This window comes from Thalassophryne amazonica, chromosome 1, assembly GCF_902500255.1.
Source record: "Thalassophryne amazonica chromosome 1, fThaAma1.1, whole genome shotgun sequence".
Taxonomy (NCBI): Eukaryota; Metazoa; Chordata; class Actinopteri; order Batrachoidiformes; family Batrachoididae; genus Thalassophryne; species Thalassophryne amazonica.
This window is the reverse complement of record NC_047103.1, coordinates 24,237,069-24,260,332: the sequence shown is the minus strand read 5'-3', so window position 1 is coordinate 24,260,332 and position 23,264 is coordinate 24,237,069. Positions and strand designations below refer to the sequence as shown.

Here is a 23,264-nt window from a genome sequence, read left to right as displayed (position 1 = left end):
TGACAGCAGATGAGATGTGTACACATGGCATCTGAGCTGTCATGACTCAGACATGTACTGTACATGTATTTACACCAGTAGTACTTCCGCTGTGTTTCTGTTGCATTGCCCCTCCTTCCAGCTCGAGGTTTCCACATCACTTGTCTTTGATTATGGCTTTCCCCCCCACACGCTGTCTTCTGCCGAGCCACAGTGTTTTGACAATTTTTAACCCATTGGGGATTTTTTTACACTACTGGGTAGACTCTACCCAGTAGTCTAAGATGTCTTCAAACTACTTGTTTTGTCTCAATGTTTTGTGACATTTTGTTACTTGGAGTTGCAAATTGAAAATTTGTTTGTGGTTGACAACTTTTAGAGCTGTTATTAAGTTTTGTTTGGAGATTTGATCCATATCAGCCTTCATTTCCTCTGTGCCACGGCAGTTTCTCTGCTGTTATTTAGTGTCTTCCTGTTGTCTTCCTGTGATCAGTGCTGTGAACAAGACTTCAGGGTCGCCTTTAGTGTGCTGTGAGGTCAGTCCTGAGGATATAAAAAGCCATGCACTCTCTGAGCCTTGTTCTGGACCTGAGCCCACGGGACTTGACCACAGTGCTGTGGTGCAAAACTATGCCAACTCTGTCAGGGAGCCATTGGCCACACCTCCACTGGAATCCAGTGACAGGTCAGTGGGTGTTGACTTTGTGCCATGGAAAAAAATAATTTGTGCTAGGGGGTTTATATAGGCCACTACTTCATGCACACTAGACCTCCATTATTCCTTCATGTTTCTTTATCTGTTTCAACTGCAATATTTTATACATCTAATATAGTTCTCACTAAAATGTTTTGTAAGCAAACTTATTGTTTTTCTCAGAGTTGAAAACATAATTTTAACGTTGTGTAAATGTGCATCAACCCCATACAGAAGTGTAAAATGATGTAGAGAAAGAACAGTTAAAGGAGAAATGGTATCACATGTTTATTTTTGTCCAGCTCAAGTGCTACTCGTCATGAAAAGCCAGACATAAAGTTTACAACAGTTGATTTGAAGGAGCTTGCATCCTCTGAGAACGAGGTGCAAGATACTGTGAAGACACCTGGGTTGGAAGTCCAGAACAGAGTCTGTGATCCGAAAGAGGTGGATGATGAAAAGCAGGAGGAGGAGAAGAAGAAGAATGCTCCTACAGAGACTGTGGATGATGCTGAAATACAGGAAGAGGGGGAAGTACCTGTTGCACAAAAAGAAGTCGCCACTGATGAAAGCTTGACAGATAGGTTTGTAAAGATCACCACCTTCAGCCACTTCACATCAGTACAGTGGGTTGGGGTCTTTTGTTTTCTTTCTGGAAAAACTCAAAAGTTATGATAGTGTAAATTATTTTACAGCTTTATGGCAAGTTCTTATTTTGGTCTCTTAACAGTATTCTTGAAATAAGAAAAGTATTCCTAGTCCTTGTAAAAGTGTAGGGCTTGTGGGGGGGAAATGGTATTGGGTGGTGGGGGCCATTCCAGACAGATTTTGGAAGCAGTAACGCAAAAACAATAAATGCAATTATCTTGTAACTCTCAAAGTTAAAATATTGTGTACTAAAGAGAACCCCTTTCCCACCTGGTGACTGCCGATGTATAAAAAAAAAAACAAAGAACTTGTTTTGTCTATTCAATACATTTGTCTGTCGCCTGCTGGATGGTTAGTGGATGTTAATGAATTTTGGAAAATTAGGAACAAGTGTGCTTGTTGACGTACTCCGTCCACTGGCGCTCATCTTCATATGAATGTCAGCTACCAAATTAAGGTAGCAACATGCTGCTCAGTACGTGAGGGTATGGGGAAAGTAACATTGGAATTAAAGAATAGATTAAATGTGTGGTTAGGAAAGATACCAAAACTAAAAAATTTGTAAAGTACAAAAAAATTTGTACTGCAGTGATGGCAAACATAAAATGCTGTTGTAGAGGAATTTGAAATGTTTGCAACACTTGTGTTTTGTAACATTGTTCTGGGGTCCATATCAAAAGGAAGATGTTGCAAGCAGTGCTGCATGAGGCTACATTATATCAACAACCATGTGAAACTGGCGTTTTAAAAAGCTCCATTTCATTTACCCCCTCTGGTGTTGAAACAAAACATAAGTGAATGAGCTAAGATTGCAGTGGTTTGATGAATAAACAACAGTTAATACAATGTCTTTCAAGGAGTGTAAGTAGTACCTGTTTAAAAAAAAAAGGGGGGGGGGGGGCTCTTGAAGGGGTAAAAAGAAAAAAAAATTCTCACTTTTTTTTTCTTTTTTTCCGTGTGTGGAACTCAGTTTTTAATACAGCCCTTCCCTGAAGGTGACTTTAACAATAGACAGGAACTCAGTGTTATGCACAGAACAGCCTCTGCTGTTCCTTAACATAGGGACTTTGAAATTCCAAAAATAAGAAAGATGGACAGATAAACATGCGATTATGTCATTTGATGCAATTTGGACAAAAGAAATTGTCAGATGCACATGGATTTCTGTCCCACAGCAACACGGAGAAGTGAACAGTGGATTTATGCAAGAATCCCTCAGCTTATGGTGTGTAACATAAGGACTGTTAAATTCCAAAAAATAAACAAGATGGACATGTAAACGTGCAATGGACAAAATATTGGATGTTATTTGATGCACTTTAGACAAAGGAATCATCAGATGAATTGGAAATATGACAAACTATTTTTTGAATCGGATTTTGTTCAGTGTTTGTTAGTGTAGTTTGTTGATTATTGGAGTTTAATTTGTTTAGTGCTTTGATTCTTGGGAAAGCCCTCTATAAATGGTTATTAATAAATCACAGGACCTTCCAAACTAGTTTTAAAAAACAAAAACCCTGCAACCTATACTCCAGAAAATACGATAACTGGCTGATTTGTTTCACTGAGTTGTTTTGGTTGTTTTTCTAAGTAATTTCAAACACAAGCTCCAGTTCAGGCAAGCCAAAGTTTTGCTCATGCTAATCTGAATATCTGTCCAGATATATCCAATCTAAAACTGATTTCACCCAGTTAGTAGGGATGTCAGTTGTACAACAACTCACGATTCAATTCGATTCCGATTCTTGGGGTGACGATTAGATTCAGAATCGGTTTTCGATTCAAAGAGCTCTGAGAAATAGTTATATTACTTAAAAAATGTTTGTTTAAGAAAATGCAGCTTTACAAGGTTAATCAAGTGATTCTAGATGTAAATTTACTTATCTGCTTTGCTCGTTCAGAGTTGGCCGGCAGTTTAGCGAAGCGCTGGTCAGTAGTCAGCAGATACTGCTGCGCCCCTCTTTTAGCTCCGGGTGATGGCGTAGCATGTGGGCTTGTGGATTTGAAGTGTTTCCGAAGTACTTGACTTTCATTTTGCACATTGCATGTGTCATGTCAAGCTCCTTCTTACGCAGCAAATAATAAAATCCAAAATGCGCCCAAACATTTGCCTTCAGCAAAGATGGTGCTGGCTGAATTAGCTCTTCGTCTGCCATGCTAAGCTGCAGCTCACGAATGTTTGAAGCACGTCAGACCCTCCCCTCACGGGGACGCTGTAGTATGGAAGCCGTTGCCTGACAAACAGTACACGCAGCGAGTAAGCAAGAAAATGTCTAAAAAAAAAATGCTTTTTAAAAATCGATTCTTGGACATTGTGGATCGATTCAGAATCGTAATAAATAAGAATCGCGATTTGGACCTGAATCGACTCCCCCCCCACACACACACACACACACACACACACACACACACACACACACACACACACACACACACACACACACACACACACCCCTACCAGTTAGTGTTAGAATAGTGTGAAATGCAATGCAGGAAAAAAGTAACAGTGTTGTGTCTGTGCTTACAGATTTCAGTGTGTATTGTTTCTCACCTGTTGTATTTTGTTTTTATTTTAGTGAAGAAGACCTGTACAGAGGAGCTGACGAACTGCCAGCATCACGAATTAAGACGGGACCAGCGCACGTGTCATGTCAGTACTTATAAAACATACATGCCTATAGAATAACTAAGGGCATCCTGATCTGATCTGCAGCTCCTATTAACAAGTTACATGACATTAAATCATTTTTGAAGTATAACTGTTAATTGTTTGTAAATATTTTACAAATATATAGTAATACCTGTTAAAGGCCAGGTATTTAAACTAAAGTGGCACTCTGTCGAATTGTTCTTGTTGACCCCATGATCTAATTAATTGTCAAACTGTTAAACGTGATCAGCTCATGTTAGTTGATCTGAGGATGCGCACACAAATAACACCATTTGGTGTGCAAGTGCAAATGAACTTAAGTTTAATGTCCCACCTCATAATGTTTAAACATTATTTATAAAAATGTAGCCCAAACGTTCTCTCCCCCAGACCTTTAGATTTTTTTATTCGCAGTAACAAACAGACAGTCGCACAACAAACAAATTACTTTACCAGCGGAAAATTGTGGTTTCAAATATATGTTTTTAGGGTTCTTTTTTCTTGTTGGAAGGCAGCACAGTGAAATAGGACACATGGGACAACTCACAAATAGGGACAAGGCTTGATAATGATTTTATCTGTTGCCACTTTACTTTCATCATGTGCAATCCAGATGATGTCCTTTTGTTTCTCCATCTTATCCTCTTACTCTCTCAGCTCCACAGGTGGAGGACAGATGCAGTTTGGCCACAGCAGTGGATATTCTATCTTACAGTGAAAGGGAGTGGAAAGGAAATACTGCTAAAAGTGCTCTCATCAGAAAGGTTGGTGCCTGGAGCTCTTGGCTGAGAAGCAGCAGGGTTTCTTTTTCTTTTTTTTTTTAGACTTTGTGTGGTTTCTGCAGGGTTACAAAGTAATGTCCCAGACGTTTGGCAGCTTGAGGAGAGTGAGGGGAGACAACTACTGTGCCCTCAGAGCCACATTGTTCCAGGTGCTCTGCCATGCTACACAGGTACCAGCGTGGCTGCAGCAGGAAGACATCACTCTGGTGAGTGGGCCATTAAAAGCACAATGAAGACAAGACAACACAAAGATGGAGAAAAGGCAACTGCACACCGCTGATGCTTGCATCCTGTTTTAAATGAGGGTAGAAATGAGAAAAAATACGAGGCAGCTGCCTCAGGCAAATTTCATGGCGCCTTGCTTAGCTAGTGTCAACCCTGGGCTTTTCCTGAAGTTCAGGTTCGGGCAAAAATATTTTAATACTTTATGCAAATAATTCGTAGTCTTCCTCATTTTTCAATGACATTTTTTCCATTTTATGGCTTTACAATCACTAGTGCAGTGCCTGTAGGACGTTTGTATTCCTGTAGAAAATAGAAAATTGGGGACTTAAGTAGATTTTTCATGGATGACCGGTCATATGAGGCTGTGTTTGAAGGTGGGATGTACAAAGAGGTGTACTTACTCTTATGTAGTTTTAACAGACAAAGTGTACGTTTAAGACATGGTTGACATTGAGATACAAAGAAACACGCAAATACAGTTATTTTAAGAAAAAGATTGACATTCATCCAACATGGTCAGACATATATCTACACATAGAGATATAGGAAGGAATAAACACAGTGTACGTGAAGCACAAACATATGGATGTGAATATAGTAGTTATTGATAATGTGAGTCAGGAACATTTAGGTTTGCTGTGAAATGTGTGGAGTGATTGATAACTATTGTCTTTTCTTTTCACTTCAGACAGCTTCACAGCTGCATTCACATTAGAGAAGAGCTCTTGCTTGCCTCTACTGGTGGTTGGCTCTCACTGCGGTATTGTATCACTTCCTGTTCCGGAGCACAGCTGTGTTTTGCTGTATCTGTTAGCTGTTTAATCTGCGCAGTTAGATTGATCTAGTTACCTAGATAACGATTTGTTTCACAGTGTAATCTTCACGTGCCTTAACTAAAGCACTCCCTCTGCTGAATCACCTCTAAATTATTTACACATTATTTACTTTGTGTGTTTTTAGGAATCCGCTAGCTTAGCGCAGCTACTAGCTCTTAGCCGGTTTAGCATGGCGGCTTCTCCTGTCTCTCCTGCACTTGTCTGCTCTGGGTGTGAAATGTTTAGTTATTCCTCGGCCTCCTTTAGCAGTAATGGTACTTGTAATAAGTGTAGCTTATTCGTAGCTTTGGAGGCCAGGCTGGGCGAATTGGAGACTCGGCTCCGCACCATGGAAAATTCTACAGCTAGCCAGGCCCCTGTAGTCGGTGCGGACCAAGGTAGCTTAGCTGCCGTTAGTTTCCCTTCCAGCAGATCCCGAGCAGCCGGGAAAGCAGGCCGACTGGGTGACTGTGAGGAGGAAGCGTAGTTCTAAACAGAAGCCCCGTGTACACCGCCAACCCGTTCACATTTCTAACCGTTTTTCCCCACTCGACGACACACCCGCCGAGGATCAAACTCTGGTTATTGGCGACTCTGTTTTGAGAAATGTGAAGTTAGCGACACCAGCGACCATAGTCAATTGTCTTCCGGGGGCCAGAGCAGGCGACATTGAAGGAAATTTGAAACTGCTGGCTAAGGCTAAGCGTAAAATTGGTAAGATTGTAATTCACGTCGGCAGTAATGACACCCGGTTACGCCAATCGGAGGTCACTAAAATTAACATTGAATCGGTGTGTAACTTTGCGATAACAATGTCGGACTCTGTAGTTTTCTCTGGGCCCCTCCCCAATCGGACCGGGAGTGACATGTTTAGCCGCATGTTCTCCTTGAATTGCTGGCTGTCTGAGTGATGTCCAAAAAATGAGGTGGGCTTCATAGATAATTGGCAAAGCTTCTGGGGAAAATCTGGTCTTGTTAGGAGAGACGGCATCCATCCCACTTTGGATGGAGCAGCTCTCATTTCTAGAAATCTGGCCAATTTTCTTAAATCCTCCAAACCGTGACTATCCAGGGTTGGGACCAGGAAACAGAGTTGTAGTCTTACACACCTCTCTGCAGCTTCTCTCCCCCTGCCATCCCCTCATTACCCCATCCCCGTAGAGACGGTGCCTGCTCCCAGACCACCAATAACCAGCAAAAATCTATTTAAGCATAAAAATTTTAAAAAGAAAAAATAATATAGCACCTTCAACTGCACCACAGACTAAAATATTTAATATTTAATTGTTGTTGTGAAAGTGTCGTGTCACGGACTCACAACAGGGGGCGTTAATGAACGGACAATGGATAAGCCAAAAAGTAACAATTTAATGTTGTGAATCACACAACGATGTACAGACAATAACAATACAGTGACTGTCAATCATACACCAGGTGACATGTGGGCAGGCTTGACGATAGAAGACGCCTGGCGAGAGAAAAGCCGGATCCACACAGCTTCCACCGCCAACGGAGCTGAAGAACACCGGAGCCGCCAAGCCCTGCGCCCCAGGTGGCCGCTGACTTCAGCAGTCAGACCCAGTACTGCTGGCAGAGAACAGAGACAGTCCAGATGAGTGTGAGGTCGTACACTCAGTAATCCCACAGTCTGTATTCAGTAAAGGAGGGAGAACCTCCACCTCCAATTACACACTCGTGCAGCTCCTGTCTAACCACTTATCTGATTGGAGTGTGAAGCGAAGCCGTCGCTGATCACACCAAACGGCAATCCCACAGATAAGGCAAACACCACAGGATAACGGCTGCAAAAGAAGTTCAGATTATTACTTAACGTTTTGAGTCAGCAGAGAAAATGACCTGATTGGTAGTTGATTTCTCAGCGGGGAGGTGGAGTTGCAGTCCGGCCTTTATGGTGGTGGTGATGAGTAGTGGATGAGTGACAGCTGTCACTCCTGGTCGCTCCGACGCCCTCGTGCTTGAAGCCCGCACTTCAAGCAGGGCGCCATCTTGTGGTGGTGGGCCAGCAGTACCTCCTCTTCAGCGGCCCACACAACAGGACCCCCCCCTCAACGGGCGCCTCCTGGCACCCGACCAGGCTTGTCCGGGTGCCGCCGGTAGAAGTCGGCCAGGAGGGCCGGGTCCAGGATGAAGCTCCTCTTCACCCAGGAGCGTTCTTCGGGTCCATACCCCTCCCAGTCCACCAAATACTGGAACCCCCGGCCCTTCCGACGGACATCCAGGAGCCGGCGCACGGTCCAAGCCGGCTCCCCGTCGATGATCTGGGCAGGAGGCGGCGCCGGTCCGGGGGTACAGAGGGGTGAAACGTGGTGAGGTTTGATGCGTGACACATGGAAAACCGGGTGGATCCGCAGTGAAGCTGAAGCTGCCAGCTTCACTGCGGCTGGACTGAGGATCTTGAGTATGGGGAAAGGTCCAATGTATCTGTCCTTCAACTTCTGGGATTCCACTTGCAGGGGAATGTCCTTTGTGGAAAGCCAAACCTCCTGCCCAGGCTGATACGCAGGGGCCGGGGCACTCCGGCGGTCTGCATGGTTCTTGGCCCTCGTCCGGGCTTTGAGCAGGGCAGAGCAGGCGGTACGCCACACCCGACGGCACCTTCTCAGATGGGCTTGGACCGAGGGCACCCCGACCTCTCCCTCCACTAGCGGGAACAATGGGGGCTGGTACCCCAAACACACTTCAAACGGGGAGAGGCCGGTGGCAGACGAGACTTGGCTGTTATGAGCGTACTCGATCCAGGCCGTCGGGTGCGCGGAGGTCACGCAGCGGAGGGCCTGCTCCAGTTCCTGGTTAGTCCGCTCTGCCTGCCCGTTCGTCTGGGGGTGGTACCCAGACGAGAGACTGACGGTGGCCCCCAGTTCCCTACAGAAACTCTGCCAGACCTGGGAGGAGAACTGAGGACCACGATCCGAGACAATGTCTGATGGAATCCCATGCAGACGCACGACGTGGTGGACCAGGAGGTCTGCAGTCTCCTGGGCCGTTGGGAGCTTCGGGAGGGCCACGAAGTGGGCCGCCTTGGAGAACTGGTCCACTATCGTTAAGATGGTGGTGTTTCCCTGGGACGGCGGGAGGCCCGTGACAAAGTCCAGGCCGATATGAGACCAGGGGCGACGAGGCACAGGCAGAGGCTGGAGGAGGCCTTGGGCCTTGTGGTTGTCGGCTTTGCCCCTGGCACAGGTGGTGCAGGCCTGGACATACTCCCGGACGTCGGCTTCCATAGACGCCCACCAGAAGCGCTGCCGGACCACTGCCACGGTCCTTCGCACCCCTGGGTGACAGGAGAGCTTGGAACCGTGACAGAAGTCAAGGACCGCAGCCCTGGCCTCTGGTGGGACGTACAGTTTGTTCTTCGGACCTGTCCCCGGGTCCGGGCTCCATGTCAGGGCTTCCCGGACGGTCTTCTCCACGTCCCAGGTAAGGGCGGCCATGACAGTGGACTCGGGGATGATGGTTTCAGGGGGGTCTGACAGCTCGGTCTTGACCTCCTCTTCGTGCACCCGGGACAGGGCGTCAGATCGTTGGTTCTTTGTCCCGGGGCGGTAGGTGATCCGGAAGTCAAAACGCCAGAAGAACAGCGACCAGCGGGCTTGCCTGGGGTTCAGACGCTTCGCGGTCCGGATGTACTCCAGGTTCCGATGGTCCGTGAAAACCGTAAATGGTACCGATGCTCCCTCCAACAGGTGTCTCCACTCCTCAAGAGCCTCCTTCACCGCAAGAAGTTCCCGATTGCCGACGTCATAGTTCCGTTCAGCTGGGGTCAACCTGCGGGAAAAGTAGGCACATGGATGGAGAACCTTGTCGGACTCCCCGCTCTGGGACAGCACGGCTCCTATCCCTGAGTCAGAGGCATCCACTTCAACAACAAACTGGCGCTTGGGATCGGGCTGCACCAGAACCGGTGCAGTCGAGAACCGGCGTTTAAACTCCCTAAACGCGGCTTCGCACCGATCCGACCAGGTGAAGGGGACTTTTGTGGAGGTCAGGGCTGTCAGGGGGCTAACTACCTGACTGTAGCCCTTGATGAACCTCCGGTAGAAATTTGCAAAACCGAGGAACTGTTGTAGTTTCCCACGGTTCGTTGGTTGGGGCCAGTCTCTCACCACCGCAACCTTGGCCAGATCAGGGGTGACGGAGTTGGAGGAGATGATGAACCCCAAGAAGGACAAAGAAGTGCGGTGGAACTCACACTTCTCGCCCTTCACAAACAGCCGGTTCTCCAACAACCGCTGTAGGACCTGACGTACATGCTTGACATGGGTCTCAGGATCCGGAGAAAAGATGAGTATATCGTCTAGATATACGAAGACAAACCGATGCAGGAAGTCCCGCAAGACGTCATTAACCAATGCTTGGAACGTCGCGGGCGCATTGGTGAGGCCAAACGGCATGACCAGGTACTCAAAGTGACCTAACGGGGTGTTAAATGCCGTCTTCCACTCGTCTCCCTCCCGGATCCGAACCAGGTGATAAGCATTCCTAAGATCCAATTTTGTGAAAATTTGGGCTCCATGCAGGGGCGTGAACACTGAATCCAACAGAGGTAACGGGTATCGGTTGCGAACCGTGATCTCGTTCAGCCCTCTGTAATCAATGCATGGACGGAGTCCGCCGTCCTTCTTGCCCACAAAAAAGAAACCAGCACCCATCGGGGAGGTGGAGTTCCGGATCAACCCGGCAGCTAACGAGTCCCGGATGTAGGTCTCCATTGATTCGCGTTCCGGACGTGAGAGGTTGTACAGCCTGCTGGACAGGTACTCAGCGCCTGGTATCAAATCAATGGTACAATTGTACGGACGGTGCGGGGGCAGCATGAGTGCCAGATCCTTGCTGAAGACGTCAGCAAGGTCGTGGTACTCGGCCGGCACTGCCGTCAGATTGGGGGGGACTGAAACCTCCTCCTTAGCAGTCACACCGGGTGGAACCGAGGATCCTAAACACTCCCGGTGGCAGGTTTCGCTCCACTGAACCACAACCCCAGACAGCCAATCAATCCGGGGATTGTGTTTTAACACCCATGGAAAACCCAAAATCACTCAGGAGGTAGAAGGTGTTACATAAAACACAATCTCCTCCCTGTGATTCCCAGACACCACCAATGTCACTGGCTGTGTCTGGTGTGTGATTACTGGAAGAAGGGTGCCATCTAGCGCCCGCACCGACAATGGTGACGGTAAGGCCACTAGAGGGAGCCCAACCTCCTTTGCCCATCTGCTATCCAGCAGATTCCCCTCTGACCCCGTGTCTATCAGTGCTGGGGCGTGAAGGGTTAGATCCCCACTCAGGATCGTGACTGGGATTCGTGCAGATCGTCGGGGTTTCCCCACGTGGGTGTTGTGACCCACCCTTAGCCCAGTCTCTAAGGACGAGTGCTGTTGTTTTGACCGTTTGGGGCATTCTCTCTGTATGTGCTCGGTAGAGCTGCAGAGAAAACACTCTCCCCGGATCAGCCTCCTTTGTCTCTGAACTGAACGTTTTTTGGCCCTGCTTGTTTCCATAGCAACGTCAGCAGGGCAAGCTGTTGTCACGTGGAGAGCCCTGGCAGTGGAGCGTGGGGAAGACGGCTTCCTTTCGGACCCGGAAGGAAGAGGGACGGCTTGTGCCTGGCCACGCCCCTCGTCTCGTTCCCGTCGGTGTTCCGTTAATCGGTTGTCTAACCGTATAACCAGGTCGATAAGCCCATCTAAATCCCGCGGCTCGTCCTTCGCCACCAGGTGGTCCTTAAGGACCAGAGACAGTCCGTTTACAAAGGCGGCGGGGAGCGCAACAGCATTCCAGCCGGCTCGCGCTGCCGCGATGCGGAAGTCTTCTGCATACTTCGCTGCGCTCCAACGCCCCTGCCGTATCGACAGCAGCACACTTGAAGCGGTCTCGCCTCTATGAGGGTGGTCGAACACCTGTCGGAACTCCCTCACAAACTCAGTATAAACCGTTAGGAGCCGTGAATTCTGCTCCCAAAGCGCCGTAGCCCAGGCGCGTGCCTCTCCTCGAAGCAAATTGATCACATAAGCCACCCGGCTGGCGTCTACTGCGTACATGACGGGACGCTGTGAAAAGACGAGCGAGCACTGCATCAAGAAGTCCGCGCACATCTCCACACAGCCTCCGTACGGCTCCAGAGGACTTATGTATGCTTCAGGGGAAGGTGGGGGGGTTCGTTGAACGACCAGCGGAATGTCTGTTTCTGGCACACGGTCAGCAGGAGGAGGTGCTGCAGCAGCGCCCTGAGCACGCGCTTCCACCTGGGCGGTGAGAGCCTCCATCCTACGATTGAGAACACTGCTCTGCTCGGTAACTAAATCCAACCGAGCGGTAAAGGCGGTTAAGATGTGCTGCAGCTCACCCAACACGCCACCTGCTGGCGCCTATGCACCTCGATCTTCCATTGGCTGTTCAAGCGATGGTTGACGCCCCTCGGGATCCATGACGCTGGCCGAGAAATCCTGTTGTGAAAGTGTCGTGTCACGGACCCACAACAGGGGGCGTTAATGAACGGACAATGGATAAGCCAAAAAGTAACAATTTAATGTTGTGAATCACACAACGATGTACAGACAATAACAATACAGTGACTGTCAATCATACACCAGGTGACATGTGGGCAGGCTCGACGATAGAAGACGCCTGGCGAGAGAAAAGCCGGATCCACACAGCTTCCACCGCCAACGGAGCTGAAGAACACCGGAGCCGCCAAGCCCTGCGCCCCAGGTGGCCACTGACTTCAGCAGTCAGACCCGGTACTGCTGGCAGAGAACAGAGACAGTCCAGATGAGTGTGAGGTCGCACACTCAGTAATCCCACAGTCTGTATTCAGTAAAGGAGGGAGAACCTCCACCTCCAATCACACACTCGTGTAGCTCCTGTCTAACCACTTATCTGATTGGAGTGTGAAGCGAAGCCGTCGCTGATCACACCAAACGCCAATCCCACAGATAAGGCAAACACCACAGGATAACGGCTGCAAAAGAAATTCAGATTATTACTCAACGTTTTGAGTCAGCAGAGAAAATTACCTGATTGGTAGTTGATTTCTCGGTGGGGAGGTGGAGTTGCAGTCCGGCCTTTATGGTGGTGGTGATGAGTAGTGGATGAGTGACAGCTGTCACTCCTGGTCGCTCCGACGCCCTCTTGTGCTTGAAGCCCGCACTTCAAGCAGGGCGCCATCTTGTGGTGGTGGGCCAGCAGTACCTCCTCTTCATCGGCCCACACAACAAAATGTGGTCTATTAAACATTAGGTCTCTCTCTTCTAATTCCCTGTTAGTAAATGATATAATAATTGATCAACATATTGATTTATTCTGCCTTACAGAAACCTGGTTACAGCAGGATGAATATGTTAGTTTAAATGAGTCAACACCCCCGAGTCACACTAACTGCCAGAATGCTCATAGCACGGGCCGAGGCGGAGGATTAGCAGCAATCTTCCATTCCAGCTTATTAATTAATCAAAAACCCAAACAGAGCTTTAATTCATTTGAAAGCTTGACTCTTAGTCTTGTCCATCCAAATTGGAAGTCCCAAAAACCAGTTTTATTTGTTATTATCTATCGTCCACCTGGTCGTTACTGTGAGTTTCTCTGTGAATTTTCAGACCTTTTGTCTGACTTAGTGCTTAGCTCAGATAAGATAATTATAGTGGGCGATTTTAACATCCACACAGATGCTGAGAATGACAGCCTCAACACTGCATTTAATCTATTATTAGACTCAACTGGCTTGGCTCAAAATGTAAATGAGTCCACCCACCACTTTAATCATATCTTACATCTTGTTCTGACTTATGGTATGGAAATTGAAGACTTAACAGTATTCCCTGAAAACTCCCTTCTGTCTGATCATTTCTTAATAACATTTACATTTACTGTGATGGACTACCCAGCAGTGGGGAATAAGTTTCATTACACTAGAAGTCTTTCAGAAAGCGCTGTAACTAGGTTTAAGGATATGATTCCTTCTGTATGTTCTCTAATGCCATATACCAACACAGTGCAGAGTAGCTACCTAAACTCTGTAAGTGAGATAGAGTATCTCGTCAGTAGTTTTACATCCTCATTGAAGACAACTTTGGATGCTGTAGCTCCTCTGAAAAAGAGAGCTTTAAATCAGAAGTGCCTGACTCCGTGGTATAACTCACAAACTCGCAGCTTAAAGCAGATAACCCGTAAGTTTGAGAGGAAATGGCGTCTCACTAATTTAGAAGATCTTCACTTAGACTGGAAAAAGAGTCTGTTGCTCTATAAAAAAGCCCTCCGTAAAGCTAGGACATCTTACTACTCATCACTAATTGAAGAAAATAAGAACAACCCCAGGTTTCTTTTCAGCACTGTAGCCAGGCTGACAAAGAGTCAGAGCTCTATTGAGCCGCGTATTCCTTTAACTTTAACTAGTAATGACTTCATGACTTTCTTTGCTAATAAAATTTTAACTATTAGAGAAAAAATTACTCATAACCATCCCAAAGACGTATCGTTATCTTTGGCCTCTTTCAGTGATGCCGGTATTTGGTTAGACTCTTTCTCTCCGATTGTTCTGTCTGAGTTATTTTCATTAGTTACTTCATCCAAACCATCAACATGTCAATTAGACCCCATTCCTACCAGGCTGCTCAAGGAAGCCCTACCATTATTTAATGCTTCGATCTTAAATATGATCAATCTATCTTTATTAGTTGGCTATGTACCACAGGCTTTTAAGGTGGCAGTAATTAAAGCATTACTTAAAAAGCCATCACTTGACCCAGCTATCTTAGCTAATTATAGGCCAATATCCAACCTTCCTTTTCTCTCACAAATTCTTTAAAGGGTAGTTGTAAAACAGCTAACTGATCATCTGCAGAGGAATGGTCTATTTGAAGAGTTTCAGTCAGGTTTTAGAATTCATCATAGTACAGAAACAGCATTAGTGAAGGTTACAAATGATCTTCTTATGGCCTCAGACAGTGGACTCATCTCTGTGCTTGTTCTTTAGACCTCAGTGATGCTTTTGATACTGTTGACCATAAAATTTCATTACAGAGATTAGAGCATGCCATAGGTATTAAAGGCACTGCGCTGCAGTGGTTTGAATCATATTTATCTAATAGATTACAATTTGTTCATGTAAATGGGGAATCTTCTTCACAGACTAAGGTTAATTATGGAGTTCCACAAGGTTCTGTGCTAGGACCAATTTTATTCACTTTATACATGCTTCCCTTAGGCAGTATTATTAGACGGCATTGCTTAAATTTTCATTGTTACGCAGATGATACCCAGCTTTATCTATCCATGAAGCCAGAGGACACACACCAATTAGCTAAACTGCAGGATTGTTTTACAGACATAAAGACATGGATGACCTCTAATTTCCTGCTTTTAAACTCAGATAAAACTGAAGTTATTGTACTTGGCCCCACAAATCTTAGAAACATGGTGTCTAACCAGATCCTTACTCTGGATGGCATTACCCTGACCTCTAGTAATACTGTGAGAAATCTTGGAGTCATTTTTGATCAGGATATGTCATTCAATGCGCATATTAAACAAATATGTAGGACTGTTTTTGCATTTACGCAGTATCTCTAAAATTAGAAAGGTCTTGTCTCAGAGTGATGCTGAAAAACTAATTCATGCATTTATTTCCTCTAGGCTGGACTATTGTAATTCATTATTATCAGGTTGTCCTAAAAGTTCCCTGAAAAGCCTTCAGTTAATTCAAAATGCTGCAGCTAGAGTACTAGCGGGGACTAGAAGGAGAGAGCATATCTCACCCATATTGGCCTCTCTTCATTGGCTTCCTGTTAATTCTAGAATAGAATTTAAAATTCTTCTTCTTACTTATAAGGTTTTGAATAATCAGGTCCCATCTTATCTTAGGGACCTCATAGTACCATATCACCCCAATAGAGCGCTTCGCTCTCAGACTGCAGGCTTGCTTGTAGTTCCTAGGGTTTGTAAGAGTAGAATGGGAGGCAGAGCCTTCAGCTTTCAGGCTCCTCTCCTGTGGAACCAGCTCCTAATTCAGATCAGGGAGACAGACACCCTCTCTACTTTTAAGATTAGGCTTAAAACTTTCCTTTTTGCTAAAGCTTATAGTTAGGGCTGGATCAGGTGACCCTGAACCATCCCTTAGTTATGCTGCTATAGACTTAGACTGCTGGGGGGTTCCCATGATGCACTGAGTGTTTCTTTCTCTTTTTGCTCTGTATGCACCACTCTGCATTTAATCATTAGTGATTGATCTCTGCTCCCCTCTACAGCATGTCTTTTTCATGGTTCTCTCCCTCAGCCCCAACCAGTCCCAGCAGAAGACTGCCCCTCCCTGAGCCTGGTTCTGCTGGAGGTTTCTTCCTGTTAAAAGGGAGTTTTCCTTCCCACTGTCGCCAAGTGCTTGCTCACAGGAGGTCGTTTTGACCGTTGGGGTTTTTACGTAATTATTGTATGGCCTTGCCTTACAATATAAAGCGCCTTGGGGCATTTGTTTGTTGTGATTTGGCGCTATATAAATAAAATTGATTGATTGATTTTCATGTATTTTGGCTTTTAGCAAGGACACTGCAGGTAGTTGAACCGAAGATTCATATCACGGTATAAATCGAATCCCTTCACAGTAACGGTATATATCGCAATATAAACTTAAGTGTAAAAATTATGATGCAAGTGTTCTGAATGGGTTCCTTAGCAAAGCTAAATTGAGAAAAATAACTAAAGAATGACAAAAAAAACACAAAAAACAATATAATGTAATTTTGAGAACATTTATTGTGTGGATCTCAAAGCTAGAGCTACAGTTTGCCAGAAGGTACATCTAAGATGCAAGCCTAGATTTGATGTTTTGGTACACTTGTTGTTGGGTCAGTGACTGAAGTTTCTTCTCTTGAATACAACCCCTGGCAAAAATTATGGAATCACCGGCCTCGGAGGATGTTCATTCAGTTGTTTAATTTTGTAGAAAAAAAGCAGATCACAAACATGACACAAAACTAAAGTCATTTCAAATGGCAACTTTCTGGCTTTAAGAAACACTATAAGAAATCAAGAAAAAAAGATTGTGGCAGTCAGTAACGGTTACTTTTTTAGACCAAGCAGAGGAAAAAAATATGGACTCACTCAATTCTGAGGAATAAATTATGGAATCACCCTGTAAATTTTCATCCCCAAAACTAACACCTACATCAAATCACATCTGCTGGTTGACACTGACCCTATGTCATGACATTGACCCTATGTGTCTTTTTGCAAGGAATGTTTTCACAGTTTTTGCTTTATGGCAAGATGCATTATCATCTTGAAAAATGATTTCATCATCCCCAAACATCAGAAAAGTGTCCAAAATATCAACATAAACTTGTGCATTTATTGATGATGTAATGACAGCCATCTCCCCAGTGCCTTTACCTGACATGCAGCCCCATATCATCAATGACTGTGGAAATTTACATGTTCTCTTCAGGCAGTCATCTTTATAAATCTCATTGGAACGGCACCAAACAAAAGTTCCAGCATCATCACCTTGCCCAATGCAGATCCGAGATTCATCACTGAATATGACTTTCATCTAGTCATCCACAGTCCACGATTGCTTTTCCTTAGCCCATTGTAACCTTGTTTTTTTCTGTTTAAGTGTTAATGATGACTTTCGTTTAGCTTTTCTGTATGTAAATCCCATTTCCTTTAGGCGGTTTCGTACAGTTCGGTCACAGACGTTGATTCCAGTTTCCTCTCATTCGTTCCTCATTTGTTTTGTTGTGCATTTTCATATTTTGAGACATATTGCTTTAAGTTTTCTGTCTTGACGCTTTGATGTCTTCCTTGGTCTACCAGTATGTTTGCCTTTAACAACCTTCCCAAGTTGTTTGTATTTGGTCCAGAGTTTAGACACAGCTGACTGTGAACAACCAACATCTTTTGCAACATTGCGTGATGATTTACCCTCTTTTAAGAGTTTGATAATCCTCTCCTTTGTTTCAATTGACATCTCTCGCGTTGGAGCCATGATTCATGTCAGTCCACTTGGTGCAACAGCTCTCCAAGGTGTGATCACTCCTTTTTAGATGCAGACTAACGAGCAGATGTGATTTCATGCAGGTGTTAGTTTTGGGGATGAAAATTTACAGGGTGATTCCATAATTTATTCCTCAGAATTGAATGAGTCCATATTTTTTTCCTCTGCTTGGTCTAAAAAAGTAACCGTTACTGACTGCCACAATCTTTTTTCTTGATTTCTTATAGTGTTTCTTAAAGCCAGAAAGTTGCCATTTGAAATGACTTTAGTTTTGTGTCATGTCTGTGATCTGCTTTTTATCTCCAAAATTAAACAACTGAATGAACATCCTCCAAGGCCGGTGATTCTATAATTTTTGCTAGGGGTTGTACTAGATGGCACACCCACTCTGAATACATGAACTATTTTCAGGACAAAGACATGTCCTCATTGACCAAAATGCAACAACCCCCCCCCCCAAAGTACTTAATTTGCTCATATTTGAAGTCAGTCTGGATAAATTGTTGTTCCCTTGCTGATGTGTTATTTAATGTGCCGCTTTTTGATGAGCTATAGGGTTTTATACCTCTAAAATGTTACTGACTTCACACAAGTAAGGTTAGACCTTATTTGTGTAATATTAATTAATATTAATTAATATTAATATTTCATCCTGGATATAGCATTTGCTCTCAACCTCAAAAATGACACACAGTACCTTTTAATTCAGTGAGGAAGAGGCCTGTGTCTCACAGTTTAACACTGTGACTGACTGTGAATGTAAAGTTACACACAGTAGCTTAGTTTTTTCTGTCATATTGACAGTTTTGCTTTTCCAACATTTTTGTGTGGGATTGCATAACTTTTAATAAATTAAATCTAAATATATATATATATATATATATATATATATATATATATATATTTTTTTTTTTTTTTTTTTTTTTTTTTTCATTTATTTATATAGCACCAAATCACAAGAGTTGCCACAAGGTGCTTCATACAAGTAAGGTCTAACCTTACTAACCCCCAGAGCAGCAGTGTTAAGGAAAAACTCCCTCTAAGGAAGAAACCTCAAGCAGACCAGACTCAAAGGAGTGACCTTCTGGTTGGGCCATGCTACAGACACAAATTACAGAACAATTCACAAAATGAATATACAGGAAATACTGTTGGTGCACAGGAGAGGAGGGCCTCCAGCACAAATACCACATCCATCTCTGTATGGACCTGCACCTTAAACATAGAGGAAAAAAACAGAATCGGGCATCAGAAAGACAAGAAAAACAGTATAATTTGCCAGCATTAAACAAAAAGAAAAACAGGAAATACGAAGGTGATCGCCGGCCAAATATAAAAAAAAACGTTTGAACAAGAGCTGCCTGAACCTGAACTGATTTGTCAGATCTGCGCTTTTAAAAATGAAATGTGAATAAATAAAAAAAAAAAACTTTATACAAATTATTGTGGGATTATTTGGAAACAGTAAACAGTTTGTACAGTTGCTCTTTTCATGTAAAAATGAGTGAAGCTCCTCCTCTCTCCCTCACCCCTCCCCTTGCTCAGTCAGACTGTTTTTCCTCCTTCGACCAAACTTGAGAGCTTTTTGAGAACACGAAGCCTTTCAACTATAATAAATTGTAACTTTCTGAAAGTACAGCAGCTACGGACGCAGAATTATTGGATTAACTGGATTATTTATTGAAATATTTTAATGGAGTTTTTCTTTCGGATGCTGTTCAGAGTGCTCTAGCTGATCAGAGAACAGGGAGTTGATGGCACAGTGACGCTGAAAACAGACGCTGCTGTTTTTCACCGTCACTGAGCTGTTTGTCAGCGTCTCTGTACCAGGTGCATCGCACGTCTCACATGAACAGTGAGAGACACACTTTCGCTCAGAACAACCCCCACTACTAGCTCGTTGGTTCTTTGATGCGCTGCTCTTCAGAAACGGCAGGTCCGCTTCTTAACCCCTCTCAAAGCCATTAAAATATCGTGAGTCACTTTTTTGTGGATTAAAGTCACGAACAGGGACTCTTGTTTTGTTGTTGTTAGATGGAGCAGCTCTCATTTCTAGAAATCTGGCCAATTTTCTTGGATCCTCCAAACTGTGACTGTCTAGCGTTGGGACCAGGAGGCAGAGCTGTGGTCTTATACACCTCTCTGCAGCTTCTCTCCCCCTGCCATCCCCTCATTACCCCATCCCCGTAGAGACGGTGCCTGCTTCCAGACCACCAATAACCAGCAAAAATCTATTTAAGCAAAAAAATTCAAAAAGAAAAAATAATATAGCACCTTCAACTGCACCACAGACTAAAACAGTTAAATGTGGTCTATTAAACATTAGGTCTCTCTCTTCTAAGTCCCTGTTGGTAAATTATATAATAATTGATCAACGTATTGATTTATTCTGCCTAACAGAAACCTGGTTACAGCAGGATGAATATGTTAGTTTAAATGAGTCAACACCCCCGAGTCACACTAACTGTCAGAATGCTCGTAGTACGGGCCGGGGCGGAGGATTAGCAGCAATCTTCCATTCCAGCTTATTAATTAATCAAAAACCTAGACAGAGCTTTAATTCATTTGAAAGCTTGTCTCTTAGTCTTTTCCATCCAAATTGGAAGTCCCAAAAACCAGTTTTATTTGTTATTATCTATCGTCCACCTGGTCGTTACTGTGAGTTTCTCTGTGAATTTTCAGACCTTCTGTCTGACTTAGTGCTTAGCTCAGATAAGATACTTATAGTGGGCGATTTTAACATCCACACAGATGCTGAGAATGACAGCCTCAACACTGCATTTAATCTATTATTAGACTCTATTGGCTTTGCTCAAAAAGTAAATGAGTCCACCCACCACTTTAATCATATCTTAGATCTTGTTTTGACTTATGGTATGGAAATAGAAGACTTAACAGTATTCCCTGAAAACTCCCTTCTGTCTGATTATTTTTTAATAACATTTACATTTACCCTGATGGACTACCCTGCAGTGGGGAATAAGTTTCATTACACTAGAAGTCTTTCAGAAAGCGCTGTAACTAGGTTTAAGGATATGATTCCTTCTTTATGTTCTCTATTGTCATATACCAACACAGAGCAGAGTAGCTACCTAAACTCTGTAAGGGAGTTAGAGTATCTCGTCAATAGTTTTACATCATCATTGAAGACAACTTTGGATGCTGTAGCTCCTCTGAAAAAGAGAGCTTTAAATCAGAAGTGTCTGACTCCGTGGTATAACTCACAAACTCGTAGCTTAAAGCAGATAACCCGTAAGTTGGAGAGGAAATGGCGTCTCACTAATTTAGAAGATCTTCACTTAGCCTGGAAAAAGAGTTTGTTGCTCTATAAAAAAGCCCTCCGTAAAGCTAGGACATCTTTCTACTCATCACTAATTGAAGAAAATAAGAACAAACCCAGGTTTCTTTTCAGCACTGTAGCCAGGCTGACAAAGAGTCAGAGCTCTATTGAGCTGAGTATTCCATTAACTTTAACTAGTAATGACTTCATGACTTTCTTTGCTAACAAAATTTTGACTATTAGAGAAAAAATTACTCATAACCATCCCAAAGATGTATCGTTATCTTTGGCTGCTTTCAGTGATGCCGGTATTTGGTTAGACTCTTTCTCTCCGATTGTTCTGTCTGAGTTATTTTCATTAGTTACTTCATCCAAACCATCAACATGTTTATTAGACCCCATTCCTGCCAGGCTGCTCAAGGAAGTCCTACCATTATTTAATGCTTCAATCTTAAATATGATCAACTTATCTTTGTTAGTTGGCTATGTACCACAGGCTTTTAAGGTGGCAGTAATTAAACCATTACTTAAAAAGCCATCACTTGACCCAGCTATTTTAGCTAATTATAGGCCAATCTCCAACCTTCCTTTTCTCTCAAAGATTCTTGAGAGGGTAGTTGTAAAACAGCTAACTGATCACCTGCAGAGGAATGGTCTATTTGAAGAGGTTCAGTCAGGTTTTAGAATTCATCATAGTACAGAAACAGCATTAGTGAAGGTTACAAATGATCTTCTTATGGCTTCGGACAGTGGACTTATCTCTGTGCTTGTTCTGTTGGACCTCAGTGCTGCTTTTGATACTGTTGACCATAAAATTTTATTACAGAGATTAGAGCATGTCATAGGTATTAAAGGCACTGCGCTGCGGTGGTTTGAATCATATTTGTCTAATAGATTACAGTTTGTTCATGTAAATGGGGAATCTTCTTCACAGACTAAAGTTAATTATGGAGTTCCACAAGGTTCTGTGCTAGGACCAATTTTATTCACTTTATACATGCTTCCCTTAGGCAGTATTATTAGAAGGTATTGCTTAAATTTTCATTGTTACGCAGATGATACCCAGCTTTATCTATCCATGAAGCCAGAGGACACACACCAATTAGCTAAACTGCAGGATTGTCTTACAGACATAAAGACATGGATGACCTCTAATTTCCTGCTTTTAAACTCAGATAAAACTGAAGTTATTGTACTTGGCCCCACAAATCTTAGAAGCATGGTGTCTAACCAGATCTTTACTCTGGATGGCATTTCCCTGACCTCTAGTAATACTGTGAGAAATCTTGGAGTCATTTTTGATCAGGATATGTCATTCAAAGCGCATATTAAACAAATATGTAGGACTGCCTTTTTGCATTTACGCAATATCTCTAAAATCAGAAAGGTCTTGTCTCAGAGTGATGCTGAAAAACTAATTCATGCATTTATTTCCTCTAGGCTGGACTATTGTAATTCTTTATTATCAGGTTGGCCTAAAAGTTCCCTAAAAAGCCTTCAGTTAATTCAAAATGCTGCAGCTAGAGTACTGACGGGGACTAGCAGGAGAGAGCATATCTCACCCGTGTTGGCCTCTCTTCATTGGCTTCCTGTTAATTCTAGAATAGAATTTAAAATTCTTCTTCTTACTTATAAGGTTTTGAATAATCAGGTCCCATCTTATCTTAGGGACCTCGTAATACCATATCACCCTAATAGAGCGCTTCGCTCTCAGACTGCAGGCTTACTTGTAGTTCCTAGGGTTTGTAAGAGTAGAATGGGAGGCAGAGCCTTCAGCTTTCAGGCTCCTCTCCTGTGGAACCAGCTCCCAATTCAGATCAGGGAGACAGATACCCTCTCTACTTTTAAGATTAGGATTAAAACTTTCCTTTTCGCTAAGGCTTATAGTTAGGGCTGGATTGGGTGACCCTGGACTATCCCTTGGTTATGCTGCTTTAGACGTAGACTGTGGGGGGTTCCCATGATGCACTGTTTCTTTCTCTTTTTGCTCTGTATGCATCACTCCGCATTTAATCATTGGTGATCGATCTCTGCCCCCCTCCACAGCATGTCTTTTTCCTGGTTCTTTCCCTCAGCCCCAACCAGTCTCAGCAGAAGACTGCCCCTCCCTGAGCCTGGTTCTGCTGGAGGTTTCTTCCTGTTAAGAGGGAGTTTTTCCTTCCCACTGTTGCCAAGTGCTTGCTCACA

The 23,264-nt window shown here is 44.0% G+C and overlaps 1 protein-coding gene across 2 annotated transcripts in view; it reads left to right on the top strand.

The window, feature by feature from the left end:
* Nucleotides 1-23,264, top strand: part of LOC117507489 — a 75,372-nt gene that overhangs the window by 22,876 nt on the left and 29,232 nt on the right. For both annotated transcript variants that reach the window (XM_034167367.1, XM_034167374.1), the window contains exons 4-8: nucleotides 473-664; nucleotides 976-1,257; nucleotides 3,898-3,971; nucleotides 4,629-4,735; nucleotides 4,816-4,959. In XM_034167367.1, coding sequence (XP_034023258.1) covers nucleotides 473-664; nucleotides 976-1,257; nucleotides 3,898-3,971; nucleotides 4,629-4,735; nucleotides 4,816-4,959 — 799 coding nt within the window. The remainder of the gene's footprint in view (nucleotides 1-472; nucleotides 665-975; nucleotides 1,258-3,897; nucleotides 3,972-4,628; nucleotides 4,736-4,815; nucleotides 4,960-23,264) is intronic.